The sequence below is a fragment of the Sciurus vulgaris genome, assembly GCF_902686455.1.
Source record: "Sciurus vulgaris genome assembly, chromosome: 2".
Taxonomy (NCBI): Eukaryota; Metazoa; Chordata; class Mammalia; order Rodentia; family Sciuridae; genus Sciurus; species Sciurus vulgaris.
This window is the reverse complement of record NC_136462.1, coordinates 30,682,365-30,707,116: the sequence shown is the minus strand read 5'-3', so window position 1 is coordinate 30,707,116 and position 24,752 is coordinate 30,682,365. Positions and strand designations below refer to the sequence as shown.

The 24,752-nt window shown below is 35.2% G+C and overlaps 1 protein-coding gene and 1 pseudogene across 23 annotated transcripts in view; both read right to left on the bottom strand.

The window, feature by feature from the left end:
• The window catches only part of NUMB (NUMB endocytic adaptor protein), a 167,296-nt gene that overhangs the window by 53,662 nt on the left and 88,882 nt on the right, over window positions 1–24,752 (bottom strand). For 21 of the 22 annotated variants that reach the window (XM_079129778.1, XM_079129781.1, XM_079129779.1 and 18 more), the window contains one exon: window positions 9,891–10,031. In XM_079129778.1, coding sequence (XP_078985904.1) covers window positions 9,891–10,016 — 126 coding nt within the window. In that variant the 5' untranslated portion in view covers window positions 10,017–10,031. Of the gene's footprint in view, window positions 1–9,890; window positions 10,032–10,728; window positions 10,853–24,752 lie in introns of those variants that run through there. The other variant, XM_079129771.1, reaches the window with a different exon arrangement.
• Window positions 11,367–12,442, bottom strand: LOC306653613 (zinc finger CCCH domain-containing protein 14-like; annotated as a pseudogene). Its single transcript has one exon. The product of its transcript is annotated as a zinc finger CCCH domain-containing protein 14-like (transcript).

The window sequence follows — 24,752 nt, the reverse complement described above, 5'->3', positions numbered from 1 at the left end:
GAAGGGTGTGGCAGAGCAAAATCACTTCTTGGACAGAGAGCAAAAGATGAAGAGGAAAGGAATGAGAGCCTGTTGTTCCCTCAGGGGCATGCTCCCAGTGACCACATCTCTCACTAGGCCCTGTCTCTTAAAGGTTCTGCCACCTCCCAATAGCACCATGCTGGGAACCAAATCTTTATCACACACATCTTTGGGGAACTCTTAAGATTCATACATGCCATTCTACTCTCAGTCCCCAAAGGTTCATGTCCATCCCATAATGCCAAAGGCCCTGAGTCTATTCCTAAGAGCTCCCAAAGTCTTACGTGGTGGAGCATTGCTCAAAAGTCCAAGTCTAAAGCCTCCTCTGAAACACAAGGCAAACTCAGCTGTAAACCCCTGTAAAAATCAAACAGAAGTTCCACACATCCAAGATACAATCGTGGGGGGCAGGCAGAGGGTACACATTCCCTTCCCAAAAGGGAGGAATAAAAGGAAGGACAGGACCAAAGCAAGACAAAAACTCAGCACGGTAGTCATTCAAACATCATGCTCTGTGTCCAGCATCCAGGACACACTGTGATGGGATATGGGCTCCCAAAAGCTTGGGCAGTCCTGCCTATGGCTTTGCTGGTTGTAGCCCTTTTGGGTTGGCTCTGCATCCTGCATGCAGCTTACCTTGGTAGGCATTCCACACTGCTTGCATCTCTAACTTTCTGGGCTATCCATCAGTTTCAGCTTCACTCACACAGCTCCACACATTGTACCCAGCTGGGCATTTTTTTTTTTTGAAAGCTCAGTGGAAAATCTCAATGACCCAGCTCTTGAATTCTGCACGCCTGCAAAACCAATGTCTATGGAAGACGCCAAGGTTTGCCACCCACATGTGTTATACCTAGTTCTGCTTGAACCATAGCTATTGTGACCACTGAGGGTCTTGCCAAATGAACATAGGGAAACAATTCCTGAAGCTGTCCTGGGCGAGCACCAGTGCACTGGGGCTCTACTCAAATAATTTGACCTGGAATGCCTTTGAAACAAGTTTCCATTACTACATCTCTGATCCTGTAATGATTGCAGCCTTGTTGCAGATTGCTGAGATGCCCTGCAGGCATCTTTCTTATTGTTCCAGTGCAGAGCACTTGGTTACTTTTTAATGTTAGTCTCTGTATCCTCCCTGGCCATATAAACTGCTCCTTTATAACATCACCAGCCTGGACTTTACTGTCTGCATTCCTAACATTGTGTATTAATCCCTTACCCTTCACACACACACACACACACACACACACACACACACACACACACACACACACACACACAGCACAGTGGGGATTAAACCCAGGAGAATTCTATCTCTGAGCTATATCCTCACAGTCCTTTTAATTTTTTTGAGACAGTCTTCCTAAATTGTTGAGGTTGACCTTGAACTTGTGATCTTCCTACTTCAGCCCCCAAAGTAACTGGGATTATATGGCACATACCACTGCACTTGGCTTGCATTTTGATCTCTTGAAATCTCACTAGAATCACCCATTAAACTCTACCTATGGCATTCTAGGCTTTTTCCAGTCTGTTACTTCCTACTTTTCCAAACTACTCCTGGAAAGTAATTCCAAAAGCTCTTCCACATCATGAGGTATATAATAACAGCAAAGATAGAAAACTGGTAACAAATTTTCTTTGTTAGTCTGTTGCTACAACAAATACCTGAGACAATCAACTTTTAAAGAAAAAAGGTTTCTCTTGGTTCATGGTTTTAAGAGGTTCCAGACGGTGACTATTTAGCCCTATTGGTTTGGATAGGTGGAGAGGTCAGGGAGAGTGAGGGAGTAAAACTTCACTTCACAGAAGGGGGAACAAAAGAGAGAAGAGGAGAGGGCAGAGCAAGGTAAGCTTCCAATAACCCAGAGACCTCCCAGTAAGTCCCACCTTTTACATTTTCCACCACTTCACAATAGGGCCTCCCTGAGGAGCGAGTCCTTACTTAGCACCTGGACCTATAGGGATGTAAATATCTAAACGTTAGCACTGTTATAATACTGAGTCAATCCATCAGATACTTTTTGCCAAATCTTTCAGTGAAGTTTTATGGTAGCGTTCAAAAACATATTGTACATTTAATTCAAATACATATTGTACCTTTCATTATAGATTACTAAGAAGTTCATAATTTTGTTGCTACTGTGAATAGGTTTACTGTATACATTATTCATCCCTTCCTCCCAATCAGCTTCTGGCAACTGCTGATCCTTTTGACCGTCTCCATAGTTTTGCCTTTTACAAAACATCACATATTTGGAATCATTCAGTATATAGCCTTTTCAGATTAATGTCTTTCACTTAGCAATATGCATTTCAGTTTACTCTATGTCTTTTCAGATTGATAATTCACTTTTTAGTGCTAAATTAATATTCCACTGCTTGGACTAGCACAGTTTATTTATCTATTCATCTACTGAAGGACATCTTAGTTGCTTTCCACTAGCAATTATGAATAAAGTTGCTGTAAATAATCATGGGCAGGTATGGATGTAAGTTTTCCAACTCATTTGGGTTGAGCATGATTGCTGGATAGCACTGGAGTTTAGTTTTTTAAGAAATTGCCACTGTCTTACAGAATGGCTCTTTTCATTCTTCCATGTCCTTGCCAAACTTTGCTTATTTCTTTTAAATTACAGCCATCCAAATAGGTATGAGGTGGCATCTCGCTGTGGTTTTGATTTGCATACCTTTAATGACTAATGATGTTGAATATCACTATTTTCATGTACCAACATTTTTTTTTTCTATTCTCATATGCAACAAATGAAAGTTCCGGTTGCTTTACATCTTTGCCAATATTTGGTGGTGTTAGTGTTTTGGATTTTGTCATTCTAATAGGTATATACACCTATTTTTATTTGTATATGCTTAGTCTTTTTCTTTCTGATTGTTTTAAGAATTGTCTTAGTCTTTGGTACCCTGTAGTTTTGTTTGTGTGTCGGAGTAATCCATTAATTTTTGATAGGTGCTTTTATTGAGATATAATTCACGTACCATACGATTTACTCACTGAAAATGTAGAATAGTTTTTGGTATATTATTAACTTTAAAATTCTGGTAAAACATACATGAAATTTATCATTATAACCACTTCTAGGTGGATAATTCAGTGGCATTAATTATATTCATAATGCTGTATTACTGGTTCAGTGCTATTTATTTCCATTTCCTTTTTTTTTTTTTTTTACATCACCGTAAGCACAAACTTTATAACTATTAAGCAATAACTCCCTATCCACTCTTCCCTTGGAACACCTGGCAACCTCTAATCTATTTCATGTCTTCATAAATTTGCCTCTTCTAGATATTTCATAAGTGGAATCACATATTTGTCCTTTTGGGTTCAGCTCATTTCATTTAGCATATTTTCAAGGTTCATCAGGTAGTAGACATGTATCAGAACTTCATTCCTTTTAATGGCTGAATAATATTTCATTGCATGTATATACTACATTTTGTTCATCCATTCATCTATTGGCGAATGCTTAGGTTGTTTCCACCTTCTGACTTTTGTGAATAATGATTCAATGAACACTGATATGTAAGTATTTAAGTCCTTGCTTTCATTCCTTTGGGTATATCCTCATAAGTGGGTCATATGATAATTTATTAGCTTTTTGAGGATATGACAAACTATTTTCTACATTGTTGCAGCATTTTACATTTTTTATCAGCAATGGATGACTTTTCATTTTCCCATATCCTTGCCAAACTTTGCTTATTTAAATTACAGCCATCCAAATAGGTATGAGGTGGCATCTCATTGTGGTTTTGATTTGCATATTTTTAATGACTCATGATATAAGCATTAATATTCTCATGTACCAGCAAAAATGACCCCTTTTGTATCTTCTTTGGAGAAATTCCAATTCCTATCCTTTGTGTATCTTTAAAAATTGGGTTGTATGTCTTTGAGTTCTAAGAATTCCTTCTATATTCTGGATAGTATATTCTTATCACATATAGGATTTCCTATATTTTTGCTATTTGATAGCTGCCTGTTCCCTTTTTTGATTTTATCTTTTGATGCACAAAAGTTTTTAATTTTGATGAAGTCCTATTTTCTATTTTTTCCTTTGGTTGCTTGTGCTTTTCATGTCAAATTTAAGAATCCACTGCCAGTTTCAAGTTTGTGAAGATTTACTGCTGAGTCATATGAAAGTTTTATTTATGTTGTTGGTCCATTTTAATTTTTGAATATGATTTATGTCTCAAACTTCATTTTTTTTTTTTTTTTACTTAGCTAATCCATCTGTTCTATTACCATCTTTTGAAGAGACTACTCTTTCCCCATTGGTCCTGGTGCTTGTTAGAAATCTATTGGCCATAGTCATATAGGTTTATTCCTGGACACTCAATTTGATTTTATTGTTCTATATGTCTATACTTGTGCCAAAACTACAATAATTGGATTACTGCAGCTTTGTACTAAGCTTTAAAACTGAGAAGTGTGAATCTTCCAACTTTGCTTCCATTGCAATGATGAAGTCCTCTTTTTTCTTAGACCTATTAATGTGATAAACTATATTTATCAAATTTGCTAATATTGAACCATTTGTGAATTGTTGAGTTAAACTCTATTTTGGGCTTTGGTATGCTTTTAGAACACATTAGGTACTATTTCTATGACTACTTATTCATGTATGTTCATAATGTCTATAATTTTCTTTTAATTGTAGTGTTTTGTTTTTGGTTGTTGTATCAAGATTTTATCAGTGTTGCAAAAATGTGAAAACTATACATAATTTAATACAATTGAATAGCATAGTTATTATCCTTTGAGCATTTGAAAGAACTGACCAGTGAAGCCATTTTCTAGGCCTTTTAGAGATACTTCTTGCTTTATAATAGCTTTCTCTAGTTTTTTTCACTGTTAGGGGACTATTCAAATTTTTTTTTAACTTCATTTTATTTTAATAATGTATATTTTCCTAAAACATTCAGTTTGTTAAATTTTCAAAATTATCAACATAAATTACAATGACACACATAACTTAAATTCTTTGCATCTATGGTTGGGTTTCCCTACTTTCTTATCTCCAGTGTATATATGTATGTCATTATGTATGTTACACACATACATATACACACACATATAAACTTTTTTTTTTAATAAAGGCTCATTTCTACTACTAACTGAAATTTCTGTGTTTTCACTTCAAAGTTAGAATAAAATTAGAAAGTAGGTATTTATTTATTTAGGTACTGGAAATTGAACCAAAGGGTGCTTTACCACCAAGATATGTATCCCTAGTCCTTTTTATCTTTATTTAAGTTTAAAAGAGGGTCTTGGTAAATTGCTGAGGCTCTCACTGAAGTGCCGAGTCTGGTCTCAAACTTGTGATCCTTCTGCCTCAGCCTCCCAAGTTACTGGGATTACAGGTGTGAGCCACTGTACCTGGTGAAACTATGTTTTTATGATATCTGAGTTACCTTTAGGTTTTGAGAAATGAATATAAGTTTCTAAGAATTTCTAATACTTTTAATTCTATCACCTACCTTAAATCAATTCATTTGCTCACATATGAGTACCAGGCCAACAACAACAACAAAGAGAGACTTGGGAGAAAGCAGGGAACAAAGTACTTTGCGTATGGAGACTCTTAATTGTATTATCTATTTTAGAAATATGAAGATGGAAATCAGCCTGTATCCTATTAGACTATGAGAAAAACTTGCCCATTTGAGATAAACATTATTAAGAAGGTCTTTCTTCTTCTCCGAGACACTATCTCACTGAATAATTGCAGCTGACTTATGTTTTAATGGCTAAAATATTTGACACTGGGACTTCTTTTGTCTATATTCCTTTCCCAAACTCCCTCTGAGTAAGGGGCTTTTATTCACAAAAATGTACTTTAGAAAAACTATTATGTGGAATTTCATTCTTGAATGAATTAAATCATTTTTCCTTTTCTTGAAAAAAAAAAAAGTATTTATAAAATAGATCCCCACGCCCACTTTGGTAATATTTTCCATGAGAAGAAACACAGAGGTCTGATGTGAGAGACTCTACCATTAGCAGTTCCCAGCATTAACAAAAAGTATCATCATAATCATTAATTTATAAGAAGTTATAAGGTATCTTATCACATATAATAGTCTAGGGTATATAGAATGTCCATGTGCAAAACACAATATCAAACCTTTTTTATCTTTAACCAAAGAGGAATAGTTAAATCAAATTAAAATAGGCTAGTCTCTAAATATAAATTTGGAGTACAAGTCCATCTGAACAAATCACATGACATAAGCTATATTAGAAATCTAATTATACAAGTTTAGTTCTTAAGAGAACTAAAACCTTCACTTTTAAAATGTTACCCTAAGGGTCAACAAAGTTAAGTCATTTAGATGGGATCATGTAACTAGTAAATTAACAGATCCAGTAATAGAATTCTGGTCTTCTGTTGGGTGTGGTGGGACATGCCTATGTGCCTCCTGAAAACAGTCCATACCACCAATGAAGTTATTTTGGGGATGGGGGAAATCGAAGCTAAATCTGATCAAGCCTCTAAAACTAATAACTCAAAAGAAGTATAGGAAATGCAGGAACATGTTAAACAAAATGAGTTTTTCATTGTTACCTTAGTGAAGAGAGAAAGGTAAAGAGTTCAGAACCTACAAGAGAAATGGACTCCATGGAACACCCCATGCTCTCTGCTGGAACAAGTGAAAAGTATGCCCTAGGAATGGAAGTAAATCATAGGTAGAAAGAGCCTTGCCAAAACTTAATCCAGCCTCAATTTTGTTAACACAAAAGTGACAAGGATATTACAAGAAAGGAAACTTTATAGGTCAATATGTCTCAAAAACAGATATAAATTATCTGAACAAAATGTTAACAAACAGAAGTTAGCAATATACTCAACTTGATTGTGGTATTAGGTTGAGATTTCAGAAATTTAAGGTTGGTTGTTCAAAATATTCAGTGAGTTTTACCACTTAACAAAACTAAGATAAAAATCATAACCATTTGAACAGCTGACAGTATTATTGCCTATATGATAGCCATTCTTTCAACCAGTTTCCCTGTTAGAAGAGCCTATAGATTGAAAATAAAAAAATCATTGTTTTCTTGGCTTCCCTTGTGAATCTTCAGCATTTGCTTCAATCATAGTAAGAATCGTGTGTGTATGTAAAGGGCTGTCCCATCCAGATATAAAAGTTACTCACTTTCTAACTTTGTATCTTTAGATACTGATAACCCAATTATTCCTCAGTTGGATTGCTGGATTCTGTTTGTAATGTTTTCTACAAAGCTTTATATTGATATCTATAAGTTAATTTAGCCTAGTCTCCTTTTTTAATGTTTATGTCTTTTGAAATACACATATAAAAAGAATTTATAAGTTTATAAAACAAAAAGGCTTTTATGAACAGAAAAGGCAGAAATTTTATCTTTTTTATTCAAGGTTTAAAACTATTTCCTTGTTAAATGATTTGAGCCTCATGCTTAGAGGTGGGAGGTAGGTTCTTCTGATTCAGTGTTTCTTCTACATTATTTAGATTCTTTCTACTTTCAGTTTTTTTAGGAGATAGTTTTGGTTATTTTAAGAATATTATCAATTTCATCCCTGTTTTCAGGTTTACTTGTGTAGAGTCAATTTTTAAAATTTCATCAGTATCTCTATTTTGCCATTTTATTTTTACTTGATAAATCACATGTCACGACTTCTAATTTGGCCTAACATTTTGTACCCAAATCTTATGAAATCAGATTTTAAAAAAATATTTTTAGTTTAGATGGACACAATATCTTTTTTTAATTATTTTTATGTGGTGCTAAGGATTGAACCCAGTGCCTCACATGTGCTCTACCCCTGAGCCATAATCCCAGCCCCTGAAATCAGAGTAGTAAATTGTAGATGGATCAGGAACTAGCCTCTTAGAAATAAAGAAGTAGGACGTCTACTTTCTGTGTCATGGTTCTATGGTTACATGCAATATAAGAAATGCCTGTTATTAAAATATCTGTTATAACTTCTAGCACAATGACAGTTCTTATCTTAGAAAGGTGTGGTCCTCTAAACCATCTGGAAGATTATTTAATAGAGTAAAATGTTGGTCTACAAGATAAACAAATGCAATTCTCCATACGCTTAGTTCTTCAGCTGGTCTATCCAATTTCCAAGTAATTCCTAGGAACAACTGAGTAAGTGCTTTATATTCCTCAATGCAAAGGGATAAGAAAACCTTTACATCTCATTTAATAGTGAGTCAAAGTAATTAGACAAACATATAAACATAATTTATAAATAAGTATGAATTTTGCATTTAGTACCTTAAGCTCTATTCCTTCAAATGTGAAGATAATGTGACCTCCAAAATGTAATGAATAGAAGGTCCAATTTAGCATGCCATATGTTTTATGTAATCAGAGAATTAAGATTTTTAGGTATAAGTCAAGGGATTAGCTTTGATTCTACCAATTTATTTAAGAACCAAAATTAGAGCATTTTAAAATATGTTATTAGGCAATTATAGATAGATTCTTAATACATTATTTTAGTTGATAAAAAGTACTATTTAAACCATCAGTTCTCAAAATTTTTGGTCTTAGGATCCCATTACTTTGAGGGTCTCAAAGAGTTTTTGTTTATGTCAATTAAAGTGGATGATAATTACTATATTAGAAATTAAAACTAAGGACTTCTAAAACATTTAGAAGAATAAACCCTATTGTGTTAGCATAAATGAGATTTTTAATGAAAGTAACTATTGTCCATAACATAAAATATAATACAAATTGTAGCAAGAAGTGACAATTCTAACACATTTTTAAAATTCTTTAATATCTGGCTTACCACAAGAAAACTGAATTCTCAGACTTGTTGTACTGTTATTTCTGTTGAAGTATATGAAGAAAGTCTGGCCTCACACAGACATGGCTGGAAAAAAGACTACCTTAGAACTCCTGAAAAAGGTTTTGGGGAGTTCACTTTGAGAGCCACTAGATTACGTTTTTTATGTATTGGTAATGTTTCATTTGTAATGTTAATTTCTTCCTCCATTAAAAAAATTATCTGTTACACTAGCAGATAGAACTGCAAGACAAAGCTTGAAAACTACTTTATCATTACTCTAATTCTGAGCAAGTTATACAGTATATTTAAACTACACAGCAGGATCAAGCAAGTTTCAGTTACTTGATTATTGTCTCTAAGCTTCTCTCCTATTCTTCACAGTGACTATTCTACTGTCCTCAAAATCCAACTGCACACCCGCAACTTCTCTATTTACTCTTCTACAGATATCTTCACTTCCTATTTCCTTGAGAAAATATGTCTTTTGAATAGAACTCCATTAATCTCAAGCTACCAACACCATAGGTGCATTTGCACCATTTTCCACCTTTGGAATCAGAAGCAGCATTCTTCCTTCAGTCTAAAAGTAGTCCACTCTCTACATGCACTGACCTCTATATGATTAAAAGTTGTAAGATGAAAGAGAAAACTCCCTTTGATTTAAATCTTCTGATTAACTCTCCTAAGATTTCTAGAACACACCAAACCTGTATTTGAGAAAACAGACTCCCACTTCCTTGCCTTATCACTTAGTAAGCACATTCCACTGAAAATTTGTTTACTGATAATTCAGGCTCTTTATATATTTTAGGATTAGTATTCTCATCAGAAGTGAATTTATTTGTACTGATTGCAGGTAACAGCAAAAATTCTTATTTAAATACAAAAAGAAAAATTACTAATTGTAATTTGTTTTTCTCAATTCCATCATTGAAGCAGAATATGAAGAAATTAGTTTTTAGAGGGTTCTCTTTTAATTGTCCTAATTAGTGGGATTTCACATACAATGTGCTGTTATTTCTTTTCCACACAAAGATTCATGCAGACATCAGATTTTACCTTCACTGGGAAGCTACATTTTCCAGTGCGAACCCCTTCTTCATCTGTCTGCCACTGATGTGGACGACTGGCCTCTGGAACATAAACATCTTTCTTTCTCCTAAAACTTTGCCGTAGTTTATTCATCTTAATTTTTACAACCTACAACAGAGTGAAAGAAATATGAAAAAGAAGTTATGATCTTCTTACATACTTAAACTCTGGACTACCATACTAGTAAAATCATAATGCCCCAATTTAAAGGTTTTGGTGTAAGAGGAAATAAGCAATTGGTACATTTCCCTTTAGGGTGATACGATGTCAAACAAATCATTTTTCTTTTTGAAAAGACAACTACAATACTAGTCTTTATAGAAACTTCAATAATTTCAGGTAGGATTTGAAATAATATTATTCTAAGAAATTTTAAGCCTTTAATTTCCTAAAGCAATAAGAAATTCTCCCTATTTCTGAAATCAATACTCACTTCTGAAAAATGAAAATTTTACACATAGGACAAAGTATAGACTATTAACAATCTCTGAAAACATTCTAAAAATTTTTATACTAACTTGTTAAGAAGATAACAAAATTCAGAAACTTGGGGATCTTTTTTGCTTATTATTGAAAGACAATAGGCAAAGCAGGAACTGCAATCATCTTTTCATAAAAGATATTTTGTGAAAAGGAACAGTTTTCTTTAAATATAAAGAAAAAGTTCTACTAAGACTAAATAATCTGAAGAAAAAGAAGACATAAGTGATAAGAAAGAACAGCATTCAAGACAATAACAAGACAATAAACAAGATAAAGTGCTTCTTTAAAAAAGGAAAAAAATCTCAAAATGTAAAACTAATACCTGCAGTTATTTTTTAGACAATAAACTTCTTGTTATGAAAGCAATATATTCCAAGTTTCAAAGATTTGACAAATTCTGTAGAATTATCTTTCATCAGTACATGGAACCTTTCTAACTGCATGATCTTCCACCAGTAGGACTGGGTGTCATTCACTGTCTGTGGTTGAATCCATTTCGAGGTGTGTCTTGGTAGTACAGTAATGGTGGGATGACAGAATGTACGGTCTGGTCTTATACACTGAGTGTTAAATCTATAGTGTTTTGGATGGTAGAAGAGACATTCCATTTTCTTACAAGCTAGGAAGTAACGGCAGAGCTGACTACTAGAAGATGGTGTTGGTGTTGTAACTGGTTTTGGAGGCAGTACTGGAATCCTACTCTTATGAGTAAAGGGGCAATCTGATTTAGTACACTTTGCATCGAATTTACAATATGCATGAACAAACAAACATTTTTCAGCAAATTTACAGTTGGGGAAGGCTTTGTAAGGTGAAATGGGATGATATGCACACTTGTTCCCATTTTTATAAGCAGGCCAGTACTTGCAGGGCTCCAAAAGCTTTTCTGGTTTTTGTACCTCACTCAGTTCACTCATCTCAGCTTGACTGATCTGCAGTGTTTCTGTCATTAACGAGTCAATTTGCAGTCAGGATAATAACTGCCTCTGTTGAGTTCCTTGATTTTTTCCTATATTATCTCCTTTTGTTTCCTCTTCTTTAATGGGGGAAACTTATTCTGGAGGTCCTGCTTTGCCTCTGGACCATGTCTGCTAACAATTTTTCCTGGGAAGTTCAAGTTCTCAGAGCAACTGGAAGTGTCTGTTTCTGTGGGACTGCAGAATAGTTAGCTGTTTTTGTTAGATTCTTGAGCTTCAGATATAAATTTTAAAATTAGATTCTTGTTGGCTTGTTTAGAAGGTGGAAGAGAAGGTCTCCTTTCAGGCTTTGCTGGCACAGATACACTGCTGGACATGCTTCCTGTTCGGGAGCCATAAACATCATCTTCCTCCTCTTCTCCATTGTGATTGAACTTTTTTACTTTAACCACTGAACTCACCACAGGCAACTTTTTCTTCCAAAAGTTTTTATCCTCAACACTCTTTTTTCTGAGTTTCTGAAGAAGGGACTATAAGTCTCTTCTAAATTGTTAAGCACTTCTGGTTCACACAAATGTCTTGTTTCATACACCTTGTCATTCTGTACATCAAGTTGCTTGGCAGCATGAATACTGTTTTGCTGCTGCTGAAACAGCAACCTGTTTAAATGAGCACCACTATATGCATTTCTACTTGCAGGTGGTCCATAAATTCCAATGGAAGCGCGAGAAGAACCATATGCAAACATCATTGTAGGTTTTTTCTGAGATAGGGGATTCTCCTGCACAAAACTGAGGTCTTCATCAATGAGATCATCTGGTTCAGCTTAATATCACTCACATCTTCAGAGGGTGCTGGCTCCCTTAGAGGTTTCACTATTGATATTCGTCGGGTCACAGTTCCGTCATCATAAGTCTGTCTGGCATTAGTGGTTTTCTGCTCCTGTGAACTTGGAGAAATTCTGGAATCTCTTTTTTCAGGTCTAGTGCCAGGAATGGTAAGGGGAGACACTGCGCCTTTGTGCCTTCTCTCATCTCCCCGACTGAAACTGCTTTTGTTTGAAGGTACATTATTATCAAAGATGTTGGTATCAGAAGACTTTAGAGGCAGGTGGTGGGGTCAGCACTGTGCAGCATTTTGTTTACCTGGGGCCCGCTTAGACTTCCCAATCCGCAGGCCTGCCACCGCTGCCTCCACTGCCCCACCAGTCACGCTAGTTTTCTATTAAGAAGCATGCTTCATTCCTTTTCAACGTGATCTTAATTCCAGAAGTGATGTGACAAAGTTACAAAAAGGAACCATCTTCTCAGGAATATTAATTTCCACATGACACTAATGGAAGAATCAAACTTTGCATTCTGAACAAATCATTTTGTATTTTAAAATGCATAATACTACAGCAGAACTATTATGCCAAATTAGCTAATTTACACAGACAAGCCAATCTTACCACACATTGTAGGTAAAACTTCTGACAAAAAAATTTAAAAATTCCACGGAAAGTTTTCTAAAAATAAATAGAAGTAGATCATCATTCCTAAAGTCACCTGAAAGTCTACCTGAATCTAATAAACTTCCAAAAATATTTCCATAACCTTCCTTGAATATATATCTTGTTGTATTCTTTCAAATCACATTAAAAAATATATACACAGGGGTTAGGGGTACAGCTTCAGTGATAGAGTACTTGCTTACCAAACATGAAGCCCAGAGGATGAGCCCCACAGCAGAATAAATAAAAATAAAACTACACATGAATACAAATAAAGAAAATAGAAAACACTTCTATCCGTGCTTAAGCTAGAACTCTAAAAAAAGAAAAAGCCTATATAAGTCCATTCTTATTTTCTTACTCACTTGGTCCAATCAGACACCTGAAGATCATCCCTCCATATTTTTTAAAGATATTTTTAGTTATAGATGGTAATAACTTTATTTTAAATATTTTTTTAATGTGGTGATGAGGACTGAACCCAGTGCCTCTTCACGCATGCTAGGCAAGTGCTCTACCACAATACCAGGGCATGCATTCATTCTTTCATCTCTAACTGATTTTACCTCCATGTTATCTCTTGAATTCATTCCACCTCCCACCATAACAGTTCCACTATCTTGAAACATTTTGGTTTAAATTACTACAAAAGAATATTACTTGGTCTCTTTGCTTCCAATAGAGATCCATTTCAATCTCTTCTCCTGACTATGGCCAGAGCACCTTCTAAAACAAATCTGACCAGGTAACTACTCCACTAAAAAATCCTCCAATTGCTTCACATCACCTTTAAAAGTAAAGTACAAATTGATAAAGTACAAATTGCTCAGTCGTTCTTCAGTAGGCTTCTCTCACCAGTCCCTATTCACATACTAAGCTCCAGCTATGTGCAATTATGCACAATTCTCCAAAGTATGCCCTCTTTCAGTGCCTTTGTATATGCTACCCTGCCTACCTAGAAATAAACACGATTCTCTGTTCACTTCTGGTTGAAGTTTACTCAACTGTAAACTTAAAAATATTAGTGCAGGAGTTAACCTCTTCAGGAGAACTAGCATCATTTTTCTGACAAGCCCCTACTTGGCCATGGTTAGGTGCATCCACTTTATAATGTGTCCATTAACTCTCTTCGCTGACTTCTATTATTGTGCTCATCAAACCTTAGAGCAATTTCTATTTCCTTAATAATAGGCTCTATATTATTTGTTTAGACAGTGCCCCTGCATGCTGACATTGCCTGTCATATACAGCATACTGTAAATTTGAAGAAAAAATAGATCATCATAAGCCCTAGCTAGAGCAATTAGACAAGAAAAAAATTAAAGGGACACAAATAGGAAAAGAAGAACTCAAACTATCCCTATTTGCTGATGACAGATACTATATTTAGAAGACCAAAGAAACTCTACTAGTAAACTTCTAGAACTCATAAATGAATTCAGCAAAGTAGCAGAATAAAAAACTAACACTCATAACTCAATTGCATTCTATACATCAGTGATGAATCAACTGAATGAGAAATTAGGGGGGTTGGGGATGTGGCTCAGCAGTAGAATGCTTGCTTGTGTGAGGCACTGGATTTGATTCTCTGAACCACATTAAAAAATGAATAAATAAAGGTATCGTGTCCATCTACAACCAAAAATTTTTTTAAAATGGATGCCAACCAAAAATCTTATACCCAGCAAAACTTACCTTCAGATTTGACGACGAAATAAAATCCTTCCATGATAAACAAAAGCTAAAAGAATTTACAAAAAGAAAGCCAGTGCTACAGAACATTCTCAGCAAAATATTCCATGAGGAAGAGATGAAAAACAAAAAGAGCCAAATGACCGGGAATAGAAATCATATCTCAATAATAACCCTGAATGTTAATGGCCTGAACTCATCAATCAAAAGACAGACTGGCAGATTGGATTAAAAAGAAAGATCCAATAATTTGCTGCTGCAAGAGACTCATCTCATAGAAAGGATACCCACAGACTAAAGGTCAAAGGATGGGGAAAAACATACCATGCAGATGGACACAGCAAAAAAGCCGGAGTATCCATCCTCATATCAGATAATGTGGACTTCAAGCCAAAGTTAGTCAGGAGGGATAAGGAAGGACATTTCATACTGCTTAAGGGAAGCATAAATCAGCAAGACATAACAATCATAAATATCTATGCCCCAAACAGTGGCTCATCCATGTATGTCAAACAAATCCTTCTCAACTCCAGAAATCAAATAGACCACAACACAATAATAGTAGGGGATTTTAACATATCTCTCTTACTACTGGACAGATCCTCCAAACAAAAATTGAACAAAGAAACCACAGATCTCAAAAACACAATCAATAATTTAGACTTAACGGACATATATAGAATATAACATTCAACAAAGAGATAATACACTTTCTCCTCAGCAGCACATGGATCCTTCTCTAAAATAGACCATATTTTGTGCCACAAAGCTAATATTAGCAAATACAAGAAGATAGAGATACTACCTTGTATTCTATCAGATCATAATGGATTGAAATTAGAAATGACAGAATAAAAAATAGAAACTACTCTAACACCTGGAGATTAAATAAATGCTATTGTATGATGAGTGGATAACAGAAGACATCAGAAGGGAAATTAAAAAATTCTTAGAGGTAAACGAGAACAAAGATACATCATTTCAAAATCTCTGGGACACTATGAAACCAGTACTTAGAGGAAAATTTATTTCATGGAGTGCATTCAATAAAAGAAAAAAAATCAAAGCCCTAGAAAAAGAATAGAGCAACACCTAAAGCAGAAGACAGGAAATAGTTAAATTCAGAGCTGAAATCAATGAAATTGAAACAAAAACAATCGAGAAAATTGACAAAATAAATAGTTGGTTCTTTGAAAAAATAAAATTGATAAACCCTTAGCCACACTAACAAAGAGAAGGAGAGAGAAAACTCAAATTACTAAAATTCGAAATGAACAAGGAAATATCACGACGGACACGAGTGAAATACAAAATATAATTAGAAGCTATTTTGAAAATCTATACTCCAACAAAATAGAAAATCTTGAAGACATCAACACGTTTCTAAAGATATATGAATTACCGAAACTGAAACAGGAGGACATACACAATTTAAATAGATCAATTTCAAGTAATGAAATAGAAGAAGTCATCAAAAGCCTACCAACAAAGAAAAGTCTGGGACTAGATGGGTTCTCAGCCAAGTTCTTCTACAAAACCTTTAAAGAAGAGCTCATTCCAATATTTCTCCAAGTATTTCATGAAATAGAAGAGGAGAGAACCCTTGAAAACTCATTCTATGAAGCCAATATCACCCTGATACCTAAACCAGAGACACATGGAAGAAAGAAAATTTCAGACCAATATCCTTAATAAACATTGATGCAAAAATACTCAACAAAATTGTAGCAAATCGCATACAAAAATATATTAAAGAGTGTACCACGATCAAGTGGGTTTTATCCCAGTGATGCAAGGTTGGTTCAACATTCGGAAATCAATAAATATAATTCACCATATCAACAGACTTAAAGTCAAGAATCACATGATTATTGTGATAGATGCAGAAAAAGCATTTGAAAAAATACAGCATCCCTTCATGCTCAAAACACTAGAAAAAATAGGGATAGTGGGAACATTCCTTAACTTTGTAAAGGCCATCTATGCTAAGCCCATGGCCAGTATCATTCTAAATGGTGAAAAACTGAAACATTCCCCCTAAAAACTGGAACAAGGCAGGGATGCCCTCTTTCACCACTTCTGTTCAACACTGTCCTCGAAACACTAGCCAGATCAATTAGACAGACCAAGGAAATTAAAGGAATACGAATAGGAAAAGAAGAACTCAAACTATCCCTATTTGCTGATGACATGATTATGTATTTAGAGGAACCAGGAAATTCCACCAGAAAATTTTTAGAACTCATAAGTGAATTCAGTAAAGTAGCAGGATATAAGATCAATGCTCATAAATCCAATGCATTTTTATATGTAAGTGATGAATCTTCAGAAAGAGAAGTTAGGAAAACTACCCCATTCCCAATAGCTTTGAAAAAAATAAAATACTTGGGAATCAATCAATTAAAGAAGTGAGAGACCTCTACAATGAGAACTACAGAACACTAAAGAAAGAAATTAAAGAAAACCTTAGAAGATGGAAAGATCTCCCATGTTCTTGGATAGGCAGAATTAATACTGTCAAAATGGCCATACTACCAAAAGTGCTATACAGATTCAGGGCAATTCCAATTAAAATCCCAATGACGTACCTTACAGAAATAGAGTAAGCAATCATGAAATTCATCTGGAAGAATAAGAAACCCAGAATAGCTAAAGCAATCCTTAGCAGTAAGAGTAAAGCAGGGGGTATCACAATACCAGAACTTCAACTATACTACAAAGCAATAGTAACAAAAACAGCATGGTATTGGCACCAAAATAGGTAGATCAATGGTACAGAATAGAGGACATGGACACAAACCCAAATAAATAGTTTTCTCATACTAGACAAAGGTGCCAAAAATATGCAATGGAGAAAAGATAGCCTCTTCAAAAAATAGTGCTGGGAAAACTGGAAATCCATATACAGCTGAATGAAACTAAACCCCTATCTCTCACCCTGCACAAAAATCAACTCACAATGGATCAAGGACCTTGGAATCAGACCAGAGATCCTGCATCTTATAGAAGAAAAAGTAGGTCCAAATCTTCAACATGTTGGCGTAGGATCAGACTTCCTTAACAGGACTCCCATAGCACAAGAAATAAAAGCAAGAATCAGTAACTGGGATAGATTCAAACTAAAAATCTTTCTCTCAGCAAAGGATACTATCAGCAATGTGAAGAGAGAGCCTACAGAGTGAGAGAAAATCTTTGCCACTCATACTTCAGATAGAGCACTAATTTCCAGAATATATAAAGAACTCAAAAAACTCTACCCCAAGAATACAAATACCCAATCAACAAATAGGCTAAGGAATGAACAGACACTTCACAGAAGAAGATGTACAAGCAATCAACAGATATATGAAAAAATGTTCACCATTTGCATAAGAGAAATGCAAATCAAAACTACACTAAGATTCCCAATTAGAATGGCGATTATCAAGAATACAAGCAATGATAGGTGTTGGAGAGAATGTGGGGAAAAACATACACTTATACACTGCTGGTGGGGTTGCAAATTAGTGCAGCCACTCTGGAAAGCAGTGTGGAGATTTCTTAGAAAACTTGGAATGGACACACCATTTGACCCAGCTATCCCACTCCTTGGCCTATACCCAAAAGACTTAAAATCAGCATACTACAGAGATACAGCCACATCAATGTTCATAGCTGCTCAGTTCACAATAGCCAGATTGTGGAACCAACCTAGATGTCCTTCAATTGATGAATGGATAAAGAAACTGTGGTATATATATACAATGGAATATTACTCAGCCATAAAGAATGATAAAATTATGGCATTTGCAGGCAAATGGATGAAATTGGAGAATATCATGCTAAGTGAGATAAGCCAATCTCAAAAAACCAAAGGACGAATGATCTCGCTCGCTGATAAGTGGATGATGACACATAATGTGGGGGCGGGAGGGGGGCAAGAATGGAGGAAGGAGGGACTGTATAGAGGGAAAAGTGGGGTGGGAGGGGTGGGGGGAAGGAAAAAAATAACAGAATGAATCAGAAACTATTACCCTAGGTAAATGTATGATTACACAAATAGTATGCCTCTACTTCATGTACAGAGAAACAAGATGTATCCCATTTGTTTACAATAAAAATAAATTTTAAAAAAGGGAGAAATTAGGAAAACTATCCTATTCACAATAGCCTCAAAGAAAATAAAATATTTGGGAATAAATTTAACAAAGGAGGTGAAAGACCTCTACAATGAAAACTAAGGAACACTAAATAAAGAAAGTGAATAAGACCTTAAAGGATGGAAATATCTCCCATGTTCTTGGATAGGCAGAATTAATATTGTCAAAACAGCCATAGTACCAAAAGTACAAAACAGATTTAATGCAATTCCTGTTAAGGTTCCAATGATGTTCTTCACAGAAATAGAAAAAGCAGTCATGAAATTCATTTGGAAAAATAAGAGGCCAAGAATAGCCAAAACAATCCTCAGCAAGAAAAGTAAATCAGGAGGCATCACCATACCAGACCCTAAATTATACTACAGAGCTATAGTAACAAAAACAGCATGATATTGTCACCAAAACAGACATGAAGAAAATGGTACAGAACAAACACAGAAACAAACCCACATAAATATAGTTATCTCATACTAGATAAAGGTGCAATAAACATACATTAAAGACAGCCTCTTCAACAAATGTTAATGGGAAAACTGGAAATTCCTATGTAATAAAATAAATTTAGACCCCTATCTCTCACCCTGCATAAAGCTCAACTCAAAGTGATTCAAGGACCTAGGCATTAGACCAAAGACCCTGGGCCTACTAGAAAAAAAAGTAGGCCCAAATCTCCATCATGTCGGCTTAGGTCCTGAATTCCTTAACGAAAGTCCTAAAGTGCAAGAAGTAAAACCAAGAATCAGTAAGTGGGATTGTATCAAGCTAAAAAGCTTCTTCACAACAAAGGAAACAATCAAGAACATGAACAGAGAGCCTACAGAATGGGAGAAAATCTTTGCCACCTGGACCTCAGGTAGAACATTCATCTCCAGAATATATAAAGAACTCAAAAAAACTGAACACCAAAAAACAAAAGCAAAAACAAAAACCCAATCAGTAAATGGGCAAAGGAACTAAACACATACTTCTCAAAAGAAATATAATCAATTAACAAATATATGCAAAAAGGTTCAATGTCCCTAGCAATTAGAGAAATGCAAATTAAAACTGCAGAGATTTCATCTCACTTCAGTCAGAATGGCAATTATCAAGAACACAAGTAACAATAAATGTTGGTGAGAATGTGGGGAAAAAGGTACATTCATACATTTTTGGTGGGGCTGCAAATTGGTGCAACCACTTTGAAAAGCAGTATGGGGGTTCCTCAGAAAACTTGGAATGGAACCACCATTTGACCCAGTTATCTCACTCCTCAGCACACACCTAAAAGACTTAAAGTCAGCATACTATAGTGACACAGTCACATCAATGTTCATAGCACCTCAATTCACAATTGCTGAGCTATGGACCCAACCTAGGTGCCCTTTAACAGATGAATGGATAAAAAAAAAAAAAAAAAAAAAATGTGGTGCATTTACACAATGGAATATCACTCAGTCTTAAAAAAGAATGAAATTATGGCATTTGTCACTAAATGGATGGAACTGGAGGCTATCAAGTTAAATGAAATTATCCAATTCCAAAAAAATAAAGGCTCTTCTCTCTGATATGCAAATGCTGACTTAAAATAGGCAGTGGGGGAGAGTCACTCATTGGACAGGGGTGAAGGGGGAAGGGTGGTAGGATGTGAATGGGAAGGACAGTAGGTGAATTGGACATAACTTTCCTATGTTCATATATGAATACATGACCACTCCAACTCCACATCCTGTACAACCACAAGAATGGGAAGTTATACTCCATGTGTGTATAATATGTCAAAATACATTCTATTGTCATGTGTAACTAAAAAGAATTTAAAAATAAAGTAAAAGGAGATTGTTTATATCATAATCCAACTCATCCAGTGCCCTAAGAAGAGGAGGAAATTTAAACGGACACATTCTCACTGAAGGAACACCAAGTGACACTATCCACAAGCCATGGAAAGAGGCCACAGCAGAAATCAACCTGCCAATCCCTGGATGTTGAACTTCTAGTCTCCAGAACTGTGAGAAAACAAATTGAAGCCACCAGCCTGTGTGGCAGCCCTAGCAAATACATAGTGGCTCTATCACTCTGCATCCCTACCAGCAATGAATAACTTTTCTGCTGCTCCACATCCTCACCAGCATTTGGTGTTGTCAGTGTTTGGGATTTTTGCCTTTCTAATAGGTGCACAGTACTATCTTGTTGCTTTAATTTGCGATGACATGGTATTTGGCATCTCTCATATGCTGCATCATCTATCATTTTTTTGTGGGGCATTCAGATTTTCCAACCATTTTTAAATTGAGGTTTTAAAAAAAAATAGCAAAGGCTATTTAGTAGACAGGTAAGTCTAGACATACAACACCACAGAATCTGATAGAAAAGACTATAGATGTAATAGTAGTTCAACTTCTCATGGGAAAAGAGGTCTTGCTCTCTTAAATTTCTCTATTTAGGTACTATGGTGTTACTTCAAACACATAAACTTAAACTTAAATCATAACTTCTTGTTTCCTATCCCTAAAGTTCTTTCTCTTTCTATCCCAATTTGTTGGTTCAGTAAAAACTTTTAGAACTTACATGTTGGACACTATTGTTAATGCCTGTGGATATAGAAATAAGACTACTTCCTTGCCTTTAGGTGGCTCTCTCTCCTCATAAAAGGTAAATTTCTATACAATAGCACTATACACAGTATCTCTGGAATACAGGAGATATCACCTCGGTTAAATTTTAAAGGAAAAACAAAAATTAACCACATACAGTGGGGGATTGGAGAAAAAAGTTACTTCAAGGAGAGGCAAGGGGGGGGCAACAGTATCAATAAAAGCACAGATGCAGGAAATCAAATGAGAGGTGGCAATGCAATTATAAAAGTAAATAAATGAGTTTGGAAAAGCAGAAGCTATTTAAAAGGTTTAAGCCATCACTGACAGGCCAGAGTTGCAATTTAGTTTAATTACTCTGCTAGTGGTGTGGAAAAGGGGAAAAGACTACAGACAAGTTTTAAGGCTTTAAACTGTCTAGGCAAGTTATGAGAGAACCTGGATTAGGGCAAAGGTGGTGGCACTGGTGGAGAAAAGGACATTAAAGTTTCAAAGAGTCAACTTAATGTACCTGTACTCCAGGACATTATTTTTTTGCCCAGGATGGGCAAAATATAAACCAATAACTGGCCTGTTTTCAGGAGATTCTTGTGAATTAATTTATCTGGGTAATTTTTAACTCAGGGCAATAGCAGAATAACAGAAGATCTTTTTCTTATTCTAAATATTGTGTCACATACTTTGTTTAATCCCAACCAGTTCCCCACCTTGAAGGAACTTCCTTAAACTATTTGAGTCAAGATCTCAAAAACCCTATAAGTACTCTTTCCTAATTTGCCTAACTTTCTTTAACTACCTATATACCCTGTTAAAGTAGATCTCTCCCTTGATTCAATAAATTGAATAAATTCACTGTTTAAAAACAATATTCTCTTTGCAGGGAAAGTCAACTGTAGGAATTGGTGATTGATTATGGAAGGTGAAAAAGGAAGAGAAATCTAAATATGTTAGGCCTCAGCAAACTGGACAGATGGCAATCACTACATAGAAAAAGATATGCAGGGCTAAGACAGGGATTAAAATTTTAAATTAAACTAAAACAAAAAAAACTAACCATCCTAAGATCTCAGTCTCTCTCTCTCTCTCTCTCTCTCACTCTCTCTCTCTCTCTCACACACACACACACACACACACACAGAAATTTACATTTGGGTCAGCCATCAAGAATACAAATTCTAACAAATGCTGGAGAAGGTGTGGGGGAAAAATGGGTGGAATTTGAGAGCACTGTGTTAAGCAAAATAAGTCAAACTCAGAAAATCAAGAGTTATTATCTTTTTTTCTCATCTGTGGAAATGAGAGATAAAAGTGGAAAAAGAGGATCTCATGAAAACAGAAGAGACCAGTACACTAAAGTGACCAGGGGGAAGGAGGAGGGGAGGCAGAAGACAGGGAGTAGGGAAAGAAATTGGCCAAATTATATTATTATGTTGTATGCATGTATGAATATATAAAAATGAGTCCCACTATTATATGAAATTATAATGCATCACTTTAAAGAAATTTTTTTAAAGTGACCAAAAAAAACAAAAAAAAAAACCAACAAAAAAAAAAAAAAAAAAAACCCACAAAGAAAGTGATATCTGAGCAAAGAATTGAAGGAGGTAAAAAAGTGAGTCACAGTAGGATGAGAAAGTAAATGATCAATATAACCTCTGAGGGAGTAAGCAAGTGTAGCTAGACTGTTGAAGCAACAGAAAGCCAGTTAGTGTGTCCAGCACAAAACAAAGTCAAGAAAGCAGTAGAGATAAAACCAGGGAGGTTATAAAACACAAGGTCATGTACAGCCTTGTAGGCCGAAAATTTTGACTTTTCCTCTGAGAGAGAGATTCATGCTCCCACCCACTAGCACAACTGATGGACTCAGTATGGAAGAATCAGAAATAAAACATAGAGATTCATGTTGTTATGTTAAAGCTTCTTCTTCATTCCAGCACTTCTCCAAATGATCCATTGAATATCAGGTAGATGTGTTTCTGAATCTTGTTTCCATATAATCTCCAGAAAATGCACTATCCATTAAGAAAATATTTATTGAAAGTGTATTTAGATTATCGAAATGGGAGGAAAATGTACTAGATTCCATTATTTATGGTGGAATTTAAAAAACTGTCACCTTTATACTTGTTAAATTTGAGGTACTTCTTTATGGGGCTTCCAGGTTTGGTTCAAGTTGAATGCCAGATTCAGATATCAGACTTTAGGATCCACAACAATTTTTGAACACAACCAATAATGTAATTTTAACATGCATCACTATTCTTTTACTTTCATCTTACTCATTAACACAACTCTTTCAAATAGGAAGTCATATGTATAATACTGATCAAAAGATCAGCAGAGGGAGGGGTTGTAGCAGTGGTAGAGCGCTCGCCTAGCATGTGTGAGGTACTGGGTTTGATTCTCAGCACCACATACAAATAAATAAAACAAGGGCCCATCAATAAGTAAAAATATGTTTTAAAAATTGTTTTTTAAAAAAAAGACCAGTCAAATTTTATAATGTTCATAGTAATTAACTATATGCTTGACAACATAAATTTTTTGATCACTAAGTGTATATATATGAAAGATTTCACGTATACATGCACAAATACTGCCCCCACCTCCCACCACACTAATTCATTCTACCTGAAAAAGAACAAGAAATAACTATTAAGTATCCACTATGTGACTAGTACTATGGAAAGTGTTTTATACAAAAGTTTATAGATTATTAAGATGTAACTGTTCCACATTAAAGGGAAGAGACAAACTGCAGAATTATTTCTGAAGTACTCTCCCTGAAACATCATAAAGAATGGTAAAATAAAACTCAAAAAAAAAAAAAAAAAAAAAAAACAAAAAAACTTCCTAAATGAATCTCTTCTGTAAAAAAACCTCAATTTGGGCTGGGGCTGTAGATCAGTAGTAGGGTGCTTGCCTAGCACATGTGAGACACTAGATTCCATCCTCAGCACCACATAAAAATAAATAAAATAAAGGTATTGTGTCCACTTACAACCTTAAAAAAGACATTTAAAAAAAGTTGTAACTTTTTTGGAGCTGGGCACAGTGGCATACTCCTATAATTCCAGAAACTTTGGAAGCTGAGGCAGGAGGATCACAAGCTTCAAAGAAGCCTCAGCAACTTAATGAGACCCTGTCACAAGATAAAAAATAAAAAGGGCTGGGGTGTAGCTCAGTGGTGAAGTGCCTCTGGGTTCGATCCCCAGTTCAATAAAAGACTCAACTAGTAAGCAAAATTTCACTGACTTGTTATACTTAGTAACTAAGGAGTTAAAGAAGAATCTAAAAGCATGTCAGTCATGTTAAGGCCTCTGAACAAACAAAATTCTCTTAACAGAAAATAACAGAAAGAGAAGAGACGGGTTCATTAGTGGAAGGGAACTAAGGGAGGGAAAAGGGGAGAGGTCCAAGGAATGAAAGAGACCAAATTATGCTATGTGCACATATAAATATATCACAATGAATCCCACCATAATACACCAATAAAAATCAAAAGAATAATTTCTATGTCAATAAGCAAA